This window comes from Nycticebus coucang, chromosome 6 (assembly GCF_027406575.1).
Source record: "Nycticebus coucang isolate mNycCou1 chromosome 6, mNycCou1.pri, whole genome shotgun sequence".
Taxonomy (NCBI): Eukaryota; Metazoa; Chordata; class Mammalia; order Primates; family Lorisidae; genus Nycticebus; species Nycticebus coucang.
In genome coordinates, this window is record NC_069785.1 from 107,229,838 (window position 1) to 107,248,826 (window position 18,989).

The 18,989-nt window shown below is 41.6% G+C and overlaps 1 protein-coding gene across 2 annotated transcripts in view; it reads right to left on the minus strand.

The window, feature by feature from the left end:
* Nucleotides 1–15,758: 15,758 nt before the first annotated feature.
* The window catches only part of PDGFD (platelet derived growth factor D), a 271,148-nt gene continuing 267,917 nt past the window's right edge, over nt 15,759–18,989 (minus strand). For both annotated transcript variants that reach the window (XM_053595482.1, XM_053595483.1), the window contains exon 7: nt 15,759–18,366. In XM_053595482.1, coding sequence (XP_053451457.1) covers nt 18,241–18,366 — 126 coding nt within the window. In that variant the 3' untranslated portion in view covers nt 15,759–18,240. The remainder of the gene's footprint in view (nt 18,367–18,989) is intronic.

Sequence of the window (18,989 nt, forward strand, 5' to 3'; positions counted from 1 at the left end):
GATTGTGTATTGTGACACATACACAATACACACGCACACACAAGTACACACGCACACATGTACACACATCACACACAAAATACGTACACAAAAACATACACAATACATACATACACACACATGCACACACATACACAATACACGTACACACACATGCACACAATACACACGCACACATACACAATGCACACGTACACACACATGCACACACAATACACATGTACACACACATGCGCACACACACAATACACACGCACACATACACAATGCACACGTACGCACACACACAATACACATGCACACACATACACAATGCACACACAATACACACGTACACACACATACACAATACACATGCACATGCATACACAATGCACACACATACACAATGCACACACGTACACACACATACACAATACACACGCACACACACACACATGCACAGACAATAGACACATACACACATGCACACACATACACAATACACATGTACACACACATACACAATGCACATGCACATACACAATGCACACGTACACACACATGCACACACAATACACATGTATACACACATGTGCATGCATACACAATACACATGTACACACACGCACGCACACAATGCACATGCACACATACACAATGCACATGCACACTCATACACAATACACACGCACACACATGCACACACAATACACATGTACACACACATGCACACACAATGCACACGTACACACATGCACACACAATACACATGTACACACATGCACACACATACACAATGTACACATTCACACACATGCACACACAATACACACGTACACACACATATACAATACACATGCACACACATACACAATACACATGTACACACACATACACAATACACATGCACATACACAATGCTCACATACACACACAATACACACGTATACACACATGTGCACGCGTACACACACGCTCACACACATTACACGTGCACATGTACACAATGCACACGTACACACACATGCACACATAATACTCACGTACACACATGCACACACATACACAATACACATGTACACACAATACACACTCACACATACAGAATGCACACGTACACACATGCACACACACAATGCACACGTACACACATGCACACACATACACAATACACATGTACACACACATGCACACACATACACAATACACATGTATGCACACACACACAGGATATGGACACACTTAGAAGAAAACAAGACAAGGAACTCCAGAAGCGGCCGCCGGGCGCCCGAGGCCGCCTTTTCCTGCTCATCCCACTTGTATGTCTTGAGAGTCTCATTTTTGGACCTCTAGATCCTTTGCTTCACGAGGTCCCTGACACAGAACGTTTCAGAAGCTCTCTGGCTTTTGTGCCTCCCAGTTCTGATGTAAAATTACAGACAAAGTACAAGTTCAGGCAATGAATACACTTTATGAATCTTATGTAAGTCGGGAGAATAAAGATACATCACAGCCATGTGATGGGAGCACCGGCCGAGGAAGTCATGTACACCCAGAGCCAGGACTCAGGCCTCTGTGCCTCTGCTTCCATTCTGCCCTTTACTCCTGGTCTAGCTTTAAACGCGTCACTTAATCCCTCTGTTAAATATGATTTTTGGTCAATGCAAAAGGGAGAAATATGCCGTGACCTTGACTGCCAAGATCACTTCCGCTACCGAGGGACTTAACACCGTAAGCTGTTAAGTACTGTAATGAGGCTGTTCTTTGATGGAACATGGTTTACTATGCTTATGTAGAGTCAGGAATTTTTTGATGAGTTTATAAATTTCAGAAACTATAGTGTGTTAAAAGCTTGTTTTTATAAAATTATCCCTTTGCAATGTGAAAAGTAAAAAAAGAAAAGAACTGTATCATAGAATTTATAGGTTTAGTCACATTGAATCCTGAATACAACATACCTGTATTAACTTTCTTTTGACAGCACATTACTGAGATTTTCCAAAGTCTAAAGGTATAATCTGGGTTTATCCACCTCTCTTTAATTTTTATTACCTCTGTGACATTATTAGCTTACTGAAATATTACTTAAGCAGGGAATATACTGTTATGGCTCATTGATTTTTCTGGTTAATTGCAGGTTAACTAGAAAATGGTGTGTGCTCCAAACCTTATTACAATTCTTATGAAAATGTCCACTTTATAACATTATACAGGACCCTTCACTCATTATTCAGCCAATAATAGTTCAGAGCTTGCTGTCCCATGAGCCAGACATGCTACTGGACACTGGGGACACAGAGAAGACACCTGTCTACCTGGAAGCCAGAGGGCGGTTCGGCATTGGGGTGCTCTGGGCTGCAGGGTCTGGGCTGTGTGACCAGCATATGGCAGGGGATCCCACAGGAGAGGCATTTGCTCAGCCTGGGAATTAAGAAAGGGTAAGACTCACAGGAAAGAAGGACATTTCAAAGACAGGAAATTGCTCTGTGTGTGGTAAAGTTGTATTCAAGGGCCCATGAATAGTAATTCAGCAGGCCTGGGGTGTGGTCAACAGCAGGAAGCAGCAGAGCTGGGATCGCAAGGTTATGCTAAAGGCCACGCGGGTGGATCCCAAGCCACAGGTGTGGGTACTTGCATTTTAAGCAAAGGAGTAATAAAATCCAGTGTATATACTCAAGAGATCTCTTAGGAGGCCTTCCAGAGGACTGACTGGGGGAGGGACAAAGCAAGGCTCAGGGAGACCCTTGGAGGACATGGAGGCAGGGCAGGAAGAAGCCACTGAAATTCAGCAGTTGAACAGTGAGGCCACCTTAGGAGAAGCAGTGACTTTCTGTTAGGGTCCCAGGCTGACGCAATCCCACAGGGAGGGAATGGTGGGAATAAATACTTTAGCCTAGTGGTTCTCAAAGTGTTGTGTCCAGAGCAGTGGCAGCCACAGCACCTGAGAACTTGTCAGATGTGCTCCACTCCAAGGCTCACTGAGCGTTGAGAGGAATAACCTGCAGGCCGGCCCAGCACGCCGGCCCAGGACTCCACTTCACAAGCCTTATAAGGCATATTTTGATGTGCCCTGCAGTTTGAAAGCCACTGATCTAATCTCATTGCCTGCTTTATTTCTTTTTTGGAGATAGAGGCTCAAGCTGTTGCCCTGGGTAGAGTGCTGTGGCATCACAGCTCACAGCAACCTCCAACTCCTGGGCTTAAGTGATTCTTTTGCCTCAGCCTCCCAAGTAGCTGGGACCATAGGCGCCTGCCACAACGCCTGGCTATTTTTTGGTTGTAGTTGTCATTGTTGTTTGGCAGGCCCGGGTTGGATTGGAACCCGCCAGCTCTGGTGTATGTGGCTTGCACCCTAGCAGTTTGAGCTACAGGAGCTGAGCCCATTCCCTTTTTTCTAATCTCGTTTGGGCTCCTGATCTTTGGCCAAACCCAACCAGAAACTGCAGGGAACAGGAACCACTTCCATTAAGAGCAGTCACCTGGGACTAACAGCCAGGTGAAGAGTGTTAGAGAAAGCAGCGGCTAGCGCTGCAATCTCTCCACACACGGTGCAGGCTCACCAGTTTCCTGCAACCTTACTGGCCACCCCTGCTGGTTTCTCACTATTCCCTGAGCTCTTGAGAAGGATGCTCAAACTTTGAGCCTCTTTTTTGTCTTCTTTTACTCCCTTAGAGATGTCTTCCAATCTCCTGGCTTTAAATGCAATCTCCATAAACTATCAAACTGCCAAATCGTATCTCCATCCCAGACTTCCCTTGGACCTTGCGTTGCTAAATTCAACTATAGCAGAACTTCCATAGTTGACAATCTCCCTACCTTGATGACCTCCTTAAGTTGACCTAATTTTCGTAGACTGGACATGTACCAGACGTACATATCAGCACAGCAGGCCTCGTTCCTTATTTCAACCATGTCTGTATGTGGAACAGTTTGTTGCAGTTCCTTGGGAGGTCAACTTATAGAGGTTTTACTGCATTTACTTACTTTTTAACACAGATGGTTAATAGGCACCATTAACTTAACATGTCTAAAATTAGGTTTCAGATATTTTCAGTCAAACCTCCTGCAATCTTCTCCATTTCAGTTAAAAGTAACTCTATCAGAACTTTCTCCACCCCTAAACTTTAGCATCCTCTCTGATTCAATCCTTTCTCCTCACATCCTGCCTATCCATAAACAAGTCTTGGCAGCTCTATTTTCAAAATATATCCAGGATCTCATCCCTTTTCACTTTCCCCACTGCTCCCACAGTGCTCCAAACCACTGTCAACTCTTACTGCCTTGTTGCTGCAATAACCACTTTCTAATGTGTCTCCTGGCCTCTGCCTCTGACCCTTCAGTCTATACTTAACATAGCCAGAGTGTTTACATATGTGCCAAATCATGTCATTCCTCATCTCAAAATCTTATAGAGACTTCTTATATCAGCTGAACTAGGTCAGACTGCAGTACCAGAAAGAGAAACACCACAAAGATTTTCGTGTCTTTCTTGCTCTAAAGTCTAACATGGGTCATCAGGGCTCTGCTCCATACAGTCTCTTAGGGAACCAGGTGGTGGAGGCTCTGTCTTGACATGCGCTTCCATCCTTTCTGCAGCAGAAGGGGTTGGGGAAACATAAAGGGACTTTTAAAGATTCATTCACACCCAGAATTGGTATGTTTCGTTTCCACTCTCATTAGCTAATTTGCTGCTGTACAACAAACCACCAGGAAGTCTCAGTGGCAACAGTAAGCATTTGCACACATCTTCAGGCCAGCTGGGAGCCAGCTGACCTAGACGAGGCTGGGCTGGGTGGTCTTGAAGCTACGCGTCCTCTGGGATAGCTCTGCTTTGTATTATGTGATTCTCATCCTCCTTCTAGGTTCAGCAGACTGGTCAGGCCATGGGATTTCATGATGATTACAGAAATTTAAGAAGGTAAACCACACTCTGCAAGCACATCTCAAGCCCTCACTTGCATGTGACTCTCACGTCCTGTTTGGCCACAGCCAGTCACATGGCTGAAACCATAGCCCTGAAGCACGGAAGTATCCTGTCTGCAGTTGGCTCAGGGATGGGTGTGGATGCAAAGGAAAGGTGAAGATTCAGAACAAATAATTCACGTATCACACATGGCCACACCTAAGTTTAAGTAGGGAGGGAAATAGGAAGCAGGCCTAGGAAGGACAACTGGAAATATATGCTGACCACTATGAAAGATCTTCAGTGAGCAAAACCACAGTATATACAGTGGCTTGAGAGTTTCAATAAAATCTGGCTCCCACCTGCTTCCTAACTTCATCTTCTAACTCTCAACCAAGCTCACACCTTTCCAGCCCCACACCAAGCAAGGTCCTACCTCAGGCCCTTTGCACTTACTGTCCCTGCTGCCTGGAATCTTCCTCCCATCACCTCTAAAAGACATTTGCATGGTTTTGCCCCTTACATCATTAGGGATTTTACTTTAGATGCTCATTTTACCCAAAGTCGAATGTGCCTCTCTATCAGGCCCCCTTCCCTGTTTTTACTGATCTACAGCCATACACACATTTCCTTCCTACACACACTTTATGTACTTCTCTGCCTCCCTCACTACAAACTGCGCAAGGACAGGGATTTTGTTCTGTTTTGTTCACTATCCTCAGGACCTATAATTGTGCCTGGAACACATAGGAGTAGGTATTTAATAATGTTTCCTTATTCAATGAGTGAATGTTCTGGAAATTATTATTTGTGACATTAAAAAGTTACTACCTTTGGCGAGTGTCTGTGGCTCAAAGGAGTAGGGCGCCGGCCTCATATGCTGGAGGTGGTGGGTTCAAACCCATACCTGGCCAAAAAAAAAAAAGTTACTACGTTTGTATTTTTAAGGTTTGCAGAGGGATTCTGATGTCGCTTAACCTGAATTCAGTCCATTCTGACTGGGAGGCCTTTCCACATTGAGCTCAAATTCTTCTCCAGGTAACCTCACTTGGCAAAGACATCTGGACACCTCAGAAAAAGGATTTCATTGCTAACAGCGCCCTCTAAAGTCAGTGGGGATGATTTTTCTCTCAGCAGGCATCTGACAATGTGTGGAATTTTTTATTTATTTATTTTTTTTGATCGTCACTAATGGGGGAAAGAGTGCATCCAGGAAGCCAAAGTCAGGGGTGTGGCTGAGCATCTCACAATGCACAGGACACAGAATTTCTGAAGCTCTGAGCTGGAGAAATCCTGTCCTAAGGAGAGCACGGGGACCCAAGGTGCGGTGGTTCTGGAAGTTGCTGCAGATGATTGATGTTTTGTATCTTTCAGTGTCAGTGTTAGACTGTCAGGACAGCAAGGGACAGCAGTAAGAGGACTGCTCATTGGTGCATCTGAGCACCTTGTACATTGTCAGACACATAACAGTTTCTCGAAAACAATTGTTGAGTTCATTAGTGAAAAAAGATGTCGCGTTAAAACACTGAATATATTCTAGACCCAGCACCATGCAAGTGATTCAGCTTCGCCTCATTTCCTTTACTCTGTATTAAGATTAAATTTAGACCTACAATATTCACAGTTCTGTGGCTTTTAGTCTGTTTTTTATTTCTATGAGTAGAGAAAGGAGTCATATTAATGCTAGTCTTATGCAAAGACTCATATATTTCATTAAAATGTCTGCTGGAGAAAAATGTTTCCTCCTATGGATAAAACAGGAAATGTCTTTAGTTCTTATAGAACCTAATTTGATGGTGGTGATTTAGTCTGGGCTTTTCTCCACCACAGGCTTTGAATGAATGAAGCTGCATCTCTCAGCAAAGCTGACTTGCACCCCATTTCATATCAGAGCTTTGTATTACACTCAAGGGTCTTCACTTAGCTGTGTGTGTATATGGGGACAGGCAAATTGTCACATAACCTTCCATTTTTGTTTATGTAATAAGCAAAATTATATTTAGTGTTTAGATAAGGTTTAACTGGGTGAAAAAAATCAGCTTTTTTTTCTTTGTTTCTCTCTCTCCTTCCTCCTCCTCATCCTCCTCTTTTTTTTTTTTTTTTTTTTTTTTACAAAATGAGAGTTTCAGTGAATACCCTATGTGTTGAGGGCAAACTTTCCCAGGAGACCCAGGAATCAACTCTTTTTGGGAAGAAAAAAAGTCTACCCCAGAATTTAGTCACATTCTTTGAAAGTCTAAAGAAAATTATGGATTCTCTTATTCCCCAACTCTTCCTGTCACTGTGTTCCTATTGAGACAAGACTTCAACATTCACCTTGCAGTCCTGCCTGAGTCCTTTAAGACATCCCTGCTTCCTCTCTTTCCCTTACACTGTACATTTAAAGTTTTTCACACCTGTGCATATCCTGGGACTGGCTGCTTCTCACGTCTTCCATGTAGCCTTGCTGGACGTGGCCTCCCCTCTCCCCTGGGCCCATGGACGCTCTCTCTTGCTGGACGCGGCCTCCCCTCTCTCCTGGGCCCGTGGACGCTCTCCCTTGCTGGACGCGGCCTCCCCTCTCTCCTGGGCCCGTGGACGCTCTTTCTTGCTGGACGTGGCCTCTCCTCTCTCCTGGGCCCATGGACGCTCTCTCAGCTTCTATACTTGCTCTCCTATAATCCATTCTGTTTATAACAAGTACCAACTTGTCAAAGTTCTTTCTCCCGCTCAAAACTCTCTAAAGTCTTCCCAACATAAGAATCCAGTTTTACCTGTGTGGCCCATGGACCCCTAGGAACTGGCTCTGCCTTCTTCTTTTGCTTTTTTCCTTACTTTTAAGTTCCTTGCCCCTTCCCCCCTGGTCCCCTTGCTGTTCCTCACACCATCCGTGGTCTAGTTCTACTTCGAAGCCTTTGCACTTGTTGTTCCCTTCACCTAGGGGCTCTTTCCAAGTTATTTTCACCCATTATTTCTTCACTTCATTTAGATCTCAGCAAAAGTGCTACCTCCTCAGGGAGGCTTCCTTTGCTTTTCTAATTTGCTTTATTTTTCTGTGTCTCTATTTTTTTTTTAATTTTCCCTATACATATACATATATACATTTATTTGGTTTCCACTTTTTGCCTTCACAAAATTAAAAAGGCTTAAAATTTAATAATAATTACAATGTTTAAGATAAGAACTAGAAACAAAAACCTCATAAAGAATGAATGAAGAAAAATACATTTGGAAAAGAATGTACTTGTTTTTCGTACAGCTCTTATCATTTCATGAAACTATGAATGGTTTTCTGTTTCCTATTTCTGTCTTGATGCAGATTCCATGAAGACAGGAACACGGCGTTGCCCACAGTCCCTGCAGCACTGACTGGCACAGCTGCTGTCAGTTGAGCAGGTGGAGCTGGACCAGGAGGCCCAATGAGGACTTCAGCATCCAGGCTTGGGGTTGCTCTGTAGGTGAGAAGATTTTCCAAGGAAATTTTTCAGTTCTGCCAGTTATCCAGTGACTCCCACAGAGGGTGTGACAACATGATCAAGGATGTGGGTTGCAGGGCATGGTTTGGAGCTGACTACATGCTGACCTGCAGTAAGTTACTTGAACTCTCTGTGCTTTACTTTTTCATCCTTGATGGGTGCCTGTAGTCCCAGCTACTCCAGAGGCTGAGGCAAGGGAATCATCTAAGCCCAAGAGCTGGAGGTTGCCCTGAGCTGTGATGCCACAGCAATCTACCAAGGGCAACAAAGTGAGACTCTGTCTTTAAAAAACAAACAAACAAAAAAAGAAAAGAAGTTTAATAACATAACAGCAATGTTCCTTAATAAAAAATACTTGGTATATATTAATTTATTTCATTTTCATAAAACCCATTTATCATTGGGTTATTATGAAAATTAACATATATGGAAAATTCAGAAAAATTCCTGACACATTGTAAAATGGCACTATTATTACAGTGAAGCTATTATCACATCTTCCATGTTTGCAAATTTACCTACTCAAAATTTATTTGGATCCCCCAAATCAATATGCACGATGTTTTTTGTAGTCATTTGCAGACATGAACAAAGGTGTGAAAAATCTGAGTTGCTGCTGTTCCCAGCTGAGGTCAAACAAGGTGATGCTGCTTCCTCATTTTATTTGCAAAGCTGTGTCCTTTACATAGTCTGCTTAGGATGTCTTTATCACAGTTTTGTGCTTTTTGTTGGATATTTTGCATTTAAATGGCCTCATGTGTAGAACTAAAGGACTGCCTGGTATTCCCAAGCCCAAGGAGACTGTGCTGTGCCTCCTGGAGAAAACGGGTGTGCCAGGCGAGCTTGGTTCAGGGGTGAGTCGTAGTGCTACTGGCCACGGGTTCAATGTCAATGAATCAGTGATACAAATAAATGTGTTAAATAAGAAATTCTTAACCAAGCACACATGAAACAGGTTGTATGTTGATCAGTTGGCAAAATGTGACCAGATGCTTCCAGGCCCCTAACCCTGTATTTCTCCCAGGAACAAAGGTACAGTGTTTGCTAATTCACTGGTTATGGAGGCTTTGTGGGGGTGCAACGGCCACAAATAGCAAGGTTGAATGTGTAGTCATCCCTCGGTACCCATGGGGGATTGGCTCCAAGACCCCCAGTAGATACTAAAATCCAGGGATGCTCAAGTCCCTTATATAAAATGGTACAGCACTTGCCTATAACCTCTGTCCATCCTCCCATACACTTTAAATCATCTCTAGATTACTTATAGTAACTAATATAATGTAAATGCTATGTAAATAGTAGTTGTTATGCTGTGGGTTTTTGTAATTTGTGTTTTTATTATTGTATTGTTGTTTTTATTTATTTACAAATAGCTTGGATCTGCCGTTGGTTAAATCTATGAATGCAGAACCGTGGATATGGAGGGCTGACTGCATTTCTTTTCTTCCACTCAATAATCAACTTTTCCGGAAAGTGGTTTCCACTCAACACCTCCATTGGGTATCTCAGCATCTGCCTCACCTTTCCACCGTTGGCATTCTCAGAGATCCAGACAGAGATTTAGCCAGATTTCAGAACGGGGGAGCCGGGACCCTCAAATCTCAGCTGTTTTCTGCATGCTCGAGTCATTCCTCCCGCTCTCCTTTTGCAGCGTGTCTTTCTCTGGATTTCTTTATATACATTGTAAGAAGTATGCCTGCCAACAGTGCTGATTTTCACATCCTATCATCCAAATGACACGGGGACTGTCTGAGCATCTTCTCAGGTGCATAAATCCTGAGAAGGCTGGAGTCAAGGGCTCCCAGCTGCAGCTGGTGTATGTAGGTTTGTAAAGTGGGTATTCTGCTTACAATTCTCTGGGGGAAAGCAAGAGTCTTGAGCTGTGTTGTCTGATACAGTAGCCATGAGTCACAGGTGGCTATTTGCATTTAAATGTAAATTAAATAAAACTGAATAAAAGACTCTTCAGCTACACCAGTCACCTATCAGGTACCCAATAGCTGCACGTAGCCAGTCTTGAACAGCATGGATATAAAACATTTCCCATCATTGCAAAAAGTTCTGTTAGTCAATACTGCTATAGATGAAGAAGTGTATTTGAACAAAGGAGTAGAGGTGGGACTGGATAGAGTATTTGGGGGAAGACAAGTCAGTAGGTATTTCTTATGTCTTCTCTGGTTGATAAAACCAACCCAGACTTTAAAACAATTTCTTCCTCTGGCACACAGAATATTTTGATACTCTTGCAATTGCTCCATGACCCTTTCCCTCATAAATCTTCACCCTCCCCTAAGGATCTGGACCACTCAAGTGGCTTTTAATAGCTACAAGTTGATGACTCCCAAATTTACATCTCATTCTCAGAGCCCTCTTCTGACCTCCAGACCCACATACATTACTAACTGCTCACTTAATATCTCCAGGTGCATGTGTCTAAGGCCTTTGCCATTAATATCTCACAGTGAATTCTTAATCTACCCCAAATCTCTTCTTTCCATATCCCCATCTCAATAAAAGTGTGGATAAAAAAAAATCCAGATTCTGAAATAACTTGAAGATGTTTATTCTGAGCTAAATTTGAGGACCAGGACCTGGAGCCACACTTAAGAGTTTCAAGCAAGCAGACTCACCATTGTGGGATCACAGTTTGGTTTTATGCATTTGGGGGAGACAGGAACCACAGGTAAAGTCATATATCAATGCATGGAAAGCATACATTGATTTGGCCTGAAAAGGCAGGACATCCTAGAGATGAGAAATTACAGGGTCATAGGTGGGTTTGGGAATTCTTTGGTTGACAATTGGTTGGAAGAGTAAGGTCTTATCTAAAAGATCAGGAGTCAGCAGAGAGGAGTGTCTGTGTCAAGATAAGGATCTCCTATCTCTCCTGTGATGCTACGGGCGAGAATCAGGGTAGGAAATAATGATATTGGGTTAATACCCCTTGTTTATTGAAATTTTATCATTTGTAGATGTGACTCCCCGGGCCCTCTTAGAAGGGAATTTTTGGACAGAAGAAAGAGGTCAAACTACACCCTTATTTTATCTGTTTGTTGTGCTAGAAGCCTTGGAAAAAACCTTGATATCTTCCTTTGCCTCAACCTAATCTATCATCAACTCCGGTCAATGAAACATTCAAAATATTTCTTTAATATAGCTAAAATTTTTGTTTTTGTTTCTTAGCCACATCCTCCTTTCACTTTCCTTCCAGTCAGCATTTATTCAGCTTTCTGGTTTTGATACAGTGCCACCTTCTCAGGGAAAGCCCTGGGTCCCCTACCTGGATTCTGCTCTTCACTGTCACCCACACCCACGCTTCTGTCACTCACACGTGTCATGGATTACACACATGTATTATTTGCATAATATCTTTATCTTCTCAGGTTTGATAAAGGCAGGAAACATGTTTGTTTTACTGTTCTGTGTATCTGTTGTGTCTAGCACAGAATTGAACCCTTTTACTGGTAAGGCCTCCATCAGTTCTCACCAAATTATTGGAACATGTTCTGCGAGCTTTGTGACTTAGTCTTCTTTCCTATTCTCTAAGGTGATGGATGTCCTTCAGGTGCTGTCACAATCACTTTGATTTACTTAACAGATCTTGTCATAACAGAGGGAACAGCCTGAAAGGAAGTAAAAATGCTTACTCTGGGGGAGTTAAGACCTGCCTTCCTGACTCAGACCACTGGTTAGGAGAGAGCTCATGAGTAATGAGAGTAAGATGGAGTCAGGCTACAGACGAGATGACACGGCTGGTCTTGCCATAGCTGGTTTGGTCAATTGAACTCCTCTGTGACCGTCACCTCGTTTCTTCCATTCTTAGGGTTCTGTAAATTTAGCTCCCACCCTAAAGATGCCTATCTTGAGTAGTTTAGAAAGATTGATTTAGGAGATTAGCTTTTGAATTAGAAAGTTTGTAATAGGTCACTGAGTTATGTTGATTATTATTTAAAATAATGGTCAGTTGGCCTTTGCTGTGAATTTTCATGTATAAAACTGTGGTTTTGGAAATGGAAGAACAGAACAGTCTTGGAGAGGCTACTCAGACTGTTCTCCAGAATCACTGTTTACCTTCTGAGAAATAAAGTTTGGTGGACCCATCCCGGTCTCTGCATATTGATTGACAGTGACAGGCAGCTGTCACAGTAACACAAGGGGCAAGGGAGTGTTCTTTGTTCTTACCACAGGAGATGGATCAAGGAATTGTCCATGGGCAAGAAGAAGTCATGAGATTGCCTTTGCAGAAAATGGGATCAATCAGAACCATCAACTGTAGCTGAACAATAGTACCCCAAAGCTGAAAACCCTGTCAGTAACACGTTTCAAGATAAGGAAGTTTATTAATCAGAGACAAGTCGACAATGTTACTGAGTTTGACACTTGTCCCCAAGTCTACATCAGAAGAACAAGTGGGTTGAGGAAAAGAAAAGAATTTATTAATGAGGAGAATGAATACTCCCATCTTAAAATGCCATTATCCTCATCATAAGCAGAAATACAGAAGTTTTTAAAGAGAGGTAAGCATCGACAGAAAGAACGTCTTGTAACAAGCTTTTAGACAAAGCTTCATTTCTTTAACCAACTGTAAAGCAAAGAATCTTTAAACCCACCTATAACCTGTAATTTCCCACTTGGAGATGTCCCTCCTTTGGGGGCCAAAACAATGTATGCATTTCATGTATTGATTTATGACTTCACTTGTAATTCCTGTCTCCCTGAAGTGTGTAAAACCAAACTATAACCTACTCATGGCAAGATCACTTGCTCAAGGCTTTTTGAGTTTGGCTTTGGGCCATAGTCACTCATGCTTGGCTCCGAGTAAACCTCTTTAAATTATTTTATAGAGTTTGAATTCTTTTCCATTGACAGTCTTACCCCCCAAATAAGAAGCCTCCTAACTTACAGCCTATCTGCATTCTTCCTGGAGACTATCATTTTCCAAAATGCAGAACTGCAGAATTTTCCCTCTGGATGGGTCCTGTAGAACTGCAGTCTGTAACCTCAGGTCATAGACCAGTACCAGTTCATGTTCCTCAGGGACCAGGCCTCACAGCATCACTGTCTGAGCTTTGCCACCAGTGCCATCTCTCCACCCCTCCATTCTCGCACTCTGAGTCTGTAGAAGATTTGACTTCCATGAAACTGGTACCTGGTGCCAAAAATGTTCCAGGCCAGGCCTATTAGGAACTAGGTCACTTACAGTTTATCTACTTTTCCAAACTTAATTGTTTGGCTACAGATTCATATTCTTTCCTTTCTGCCACTTTGCTCTGTATTTGTTGAATACATTCTTTCTTCTCAGGCCTACATTTTGCATTTTTACTGGAGCAACTTGTTTTTTTCCATTTATCGCACTTAGAATATCTTCCTGTAGTATTATCCTTGCTTGTGGCTCCTCCTTGTGTTTGGAGCCCAAAGCATGCCTGATATATAGGGGGCACTAGTTCTTGAATGAATGAATAAAACATTTAATTTAGTCTGCTTTCACCAGTATTGACGGTAGCCAAATTTCCTTTGGTAGAAGTCAGTAAATATCCATCACCAAATTCTGAACTTTACACGAAAAGGGACGACACTGGACAACATTCCCTGGATGTGTCTGACTCTTGGGAAGCCTGGGTTTCTGAACAGCTGGAAGTGTCGCCCTATTAACTGCTCCCTTGGGAAACTGTGCGCTTGATCTTTGAAAATGATCTTGCTTCTCCTGACTCAATCTTGATTTTTTCTGATTTAAAGATTGGTGGGTAGTGAATGGTGAGGAAGGAAAAGAATTTGGGAGTAACAGGGAGAAGAGGAGAGCCTAGCAAGGACTGGAAGGCCTGAGGAGAAGGAATTTATAATATGGTCTCAGTCAGAGATGGGTGAAAAAATAGAACGTAGAAACTTTAGTTCTTAGAAGAGAAGTTATATTTCAGGTGTTGCTTAACATGCAAAGTGAATCCAACAATGTGTTGGGCGTTTTGTTTCTGGCCACTCAACCTGGCAATCAGGATTCATCAGTCTTAAAGTAAGTAGAAAGTAAATGACTTTGTTAGAAAATGAAGATTTCTTGGCCCACAACTTGCTGCCCTGAGTCCATTGACCTTCACTGTGGGCTTAGCTCCACTCTCTTCTCATGGGATCCCACTGAGAATTTTTAGACAACTCTGTAGAAATTAAATTTTTTCAAAACATGATATGAATTGATATATAAAATTCAGAAATATAACTTGAACAGCAAGCATAAAGTCATAAATTAAGCAGTTAGCTGTTTATCCATTGCTGATGTCCCAATGTACTGTGTTAAGTTTTGGAGGCCTGTGTAGTCTTTAATTTGATCATTAAAAGCAACAGGATTTGAGTAAATGTTAATAACACCAGAGAAGTATAAATATCCTGTCTTCTGGCATATTTGATCAGGGCTGTCAATAAACAAAATTGTATTTCCTAGGACTTCAGGCAGGAATACTAATCTATAAATTTTAATTTAATATTCTACCAGAGGAACCTAGGAGAACACGAACAGTTTGGACATCTGTTGAGTTAGTCTTAGTGTAAAACTGGACACAGGAACATTTCAGGAAATGAAATAAAATCCTTAATGTATTTGCATGAAAATGCTGTTTATATATACAACTGTTACGACTTTTTTTTTACATAAAAACCCAAGTTTTCCAAATTAGCTTGTATGCACAGAATTATTCCATCCTTTTCCCATACTCACACATTAGCTGGTATTTTGGATAGAAAAACTTATTGTAATGGAATATATGTCTCCACCCACCCAACCTCCAAATGACCTGCAGCCGTCAAACTTAAACGGCCTGGTTTCACCCAGCACTCAGCAGCTACCCTGTCTCTTGTAGGACGATAATAAGGACTATGCCACAAGCCAAAGCCAAATTCCTCACAGCTGGAAGAGCCATCTTTATGCTCTGTGGGCCTGGGCAGACCAGCTCCTGGGTTGGTTTCCCTGAGTTGCTGACAAGGAGCCACAGGAGCTGGGTGGATGGGGTTCATCTGGAGGGGAAAAGGGTGAGCGCAGCCCAAGAGGAAAGGAGGCTGTGAAGCTGTGGACGTTAGGCCACAGGCCACCGAGAAGAGGAAGGGTCTGGAAGCCCTTAGGTGAGGAATGTCAGAGGATATAATTCATTAAAAGACCTGTGGGGAAACGGCCAAATGAAGAAGCAGCAATAAAAACCAAACCAAACCCAAGTCCTACCTCACTGTGTGGGTGCAGATTAGGGAAAGAGAAGAAAGAAGCTGATAGTCCAGGAGTCCAGGGATAAGGTGTTCATTCCCTCAGCATTATTGTTAAACGAAGCTTTCAGAAGCCACCCGATCTTGCCATTCCCAACAATTTGATGCAGTTGTGAAAGTAAGTTTGTAACATTAGACACCTTTTAAAACTGTAATTGAGTGCTAAAGAATGGAGTCGCTTGTTCAAAAGCAGTATTTATTTTTCATGATGATAAGAGGCATATTACATTTGCTATGGAAAACTCTATGAGAGGAAAAAGCTGCATGTTACTGATATGACCAAAAAACATAAAAAAAAACTTTACTTATGAAAGTGTTCTGCCCTATGAGAACATATGGAATGAAAGACATTATTTCGGCTGAGTGAGCCATGCAGAAACATAGATTTATTAGGGATTGTATTGAAATGTAATTTTACGGTGAGTTATTTATTCCTTTCATGGCAACGAAACAGTTTTATTGGCTACATGCTGGAAGTTCAATAGATAACAGATAACCAAGGGAGAAGTTGTAATAAAAAAGAAAACCTCTCAGGAAAGACAAAGAAAAGTGAGTGAATATGCCTGCTTACATATCAGCTAATAAATAAAAAGTACAGACAGCGCTTTAACTGAAAACCATTCTGGTTATTATGGCCTGGAAGGTTTCTTGAAAAGTGGGTAGAATACTCTAATTTTTCATATTTACAGCCATGTGAGCTGTACAAACTAGAGAGATGTAACACACATTTTGAGTTTGGTACAGGAAGCCAGTGTTTTCACAGGAAACTTACAAGTAGCCATGAAGGGGAAGGGGGTTCCTGACCATCATTGTCTGATTGGGGTATTTCTGGGATTTTGGAGACTTGAACAATTGAATATTTAATTTTACCACTCACTGCCTCAAGGAAAACATAAGGCAATTTTAGGAAAATTTTAGAAGGTACATCTTTAATAGGCATAGGTCTTTCCTCTCAAAGAATTGGGAGCTAAAGGTGATTAAGAACTTGGACCTGAGAGCGCCTAAATTTAGAAATCTAAGGATACATAGGCCACTCATCTGACGCCAGCACGTAACTAACCCTGTCACGTACCTCTAACCCAGACTGGTTATGGGCAGGATGGCCCTAGACTCACAGAAGAAATCGGCTCTCCTTTCAAGGCAGGAAGAAAAACACAGTTCTCTGTGAGCATCCACGGAGCTTCCCCACCTCAGCGCTGCTCTCCTGAGGGTCGTGCTTTGGAGAATGATGAATCATTTCCTACTTTTGGAGACAGACTCCTTTAAAATAGACTAGAAGGAGCCAGGGAGAAAAAATGACTCTAAATACCAATACCCAACACTAAACAGTTTCCTAGTGGGAGAACAGAACCAAACTTATGCTCCCACAATTTACAGTCGGTTTCTTAGAACAAGATGTACGGATTTAGAAAGAACCAGAGAACCCCCAGATCTAGTTTCACTTGGTTCAAAAACAAAGTCACAATGGTGAGTGAGTATATGGTTAGGAATGAGCATCAATAAAATTTGGTTGTTTTACTGAAGCACAAAAGCTTTTAGGCTCTAAGCAATTCATGATGGCTTGCCAAAAATAGAATGCTGCTATAGATCCCTGTCTCTGTACTGAAGAGACACACAAATGCAAGGTACATAAAATTCCTCGGCACAGTTTGAAGAGTTTAAATCCATGATTAAATATGGATCCTATCTAATATTACAACTAATTTCCAGTTACATCAATGTATCAATAGTCACTTTTTAAATTCTCAACAACCCAAATCTTCCAATGAAAACCATCTTGAAAGGCTCATACAGAATTCCCATGCCACTCTTCAAAGGATTTGCTTTTGTGGAGGTGTTGTAGAAAAATAAAAATCTAAAATTCTGCTACAGGTTATAAATTGTCTTTTGTAGGAGTATAATCATGTATTCTGCATAATTTTTTCAGAGCGGTTTTAGATGGATTAGAATACCTTAGCAAAACGCATCAGAAGAAGACAATGGTTTAATTTCTAAAGCACCTATATTATCATGGCACGGTTTTAGAGACAGGTTATTATTGTCTACATAGGAAGTGTGTAGTACATCTTGTGGGAAAAATGCCTAAGCATTTGCCTTTTCCCTAGAAATCATATTTTTCCTTTTTTTAATAATCAGTTAAGATGAATACATAAGAAAAACTCTTCTTTTGGTTTTTAATGTACAAGATTATTTAAGAGAACAATATCCAAAATTGTCTTGTGATTCAAAATTTAAAAATAAATGCATTCATCTTCTGAAAATTTTAAAGACATGCTTCATATGTTTGACTGTCTCTTATTTGTCAAAAGGTTTTAAGGGTCTAAATAACCATATGTAAGCTCTAGCATACCTGGTTATGTGTACTGAATAAACCACTTGATCTATTTACACATAGACATGGATATACATATCTGTGCTGTGTATACAGAATATCCTCAGGTGCTATTATTAAATGCAATCCTATATTCTTGTATATAGAAGTTGGAGATACACCTTTCTACTTGCCATGGAACTAAAAGCTAGGTTGAAACTCAGCAACCACTGTGTTCATTGCATTGCAGGCTAGTAGCAAGTTTGGTTGCTGGTGGAGAATGGGTCTTTAACCACACCCTCCTTAACCTAAGGGTTCTTTCAAGCTTAATGAAAGAATGTGCACTTCTTTTATCGAGGTGGTCTTGAGCTGCAGATACAGTCGCACCGCTCATGGTGATCCAACTGGATGTCCACGAGAGCCATGGTCTTTGCTCTGCCCCTCCTCCTGAAGTGGCCAGGCTCAAACTTTAACACCTGGGACAAGAAGAATGTTTTCTGTTAGGAAGCCCCTGTAGTTTAACTCAACCAGATGTCATTAACTTATTACCTTTCTGACAATCAGTTCTTTAGGGAATGCAAGAAAGACTATGGGCTTGCAATTAGAATGCCCACATACGTAAACATTTTAACAGACAGTTGACCCCCAGAAGCGGAAGAGTGCACTGCTCCAGGATGCCTGGACCACCTCCCTGCAGTGCCCAGATACCCTCGTGTGCCTTAGCAGATATTTATTGATAGCTCCTGCCAAGTGCTATTCCAAATATTATCATAAAGACTCTTCTGACCAAAACATTGATCACGTTATCACCACAGACAGGAAAACGAATAAAGTAATGAATGTAATATGTTGGCATGCCTAAATGTTTGGTTGAAGCAAAACATTTTGGCCTGCTGAAGGTCATTAGTGGCCATAGATAATGAAAATGTGTTTACAGTCTTACACATCTGCTAAAATAGAATACTCTTTACAATTCAAAATAGATTAGGCTCTGCTAAAACCTTTGTGGGTTATTAATACCTGTGCACCAATGCAGCATTTCTTAAGTCAATAAATACATTTTTAATATTTTAATTAGTAAGTTTAAACATTGTTTTTT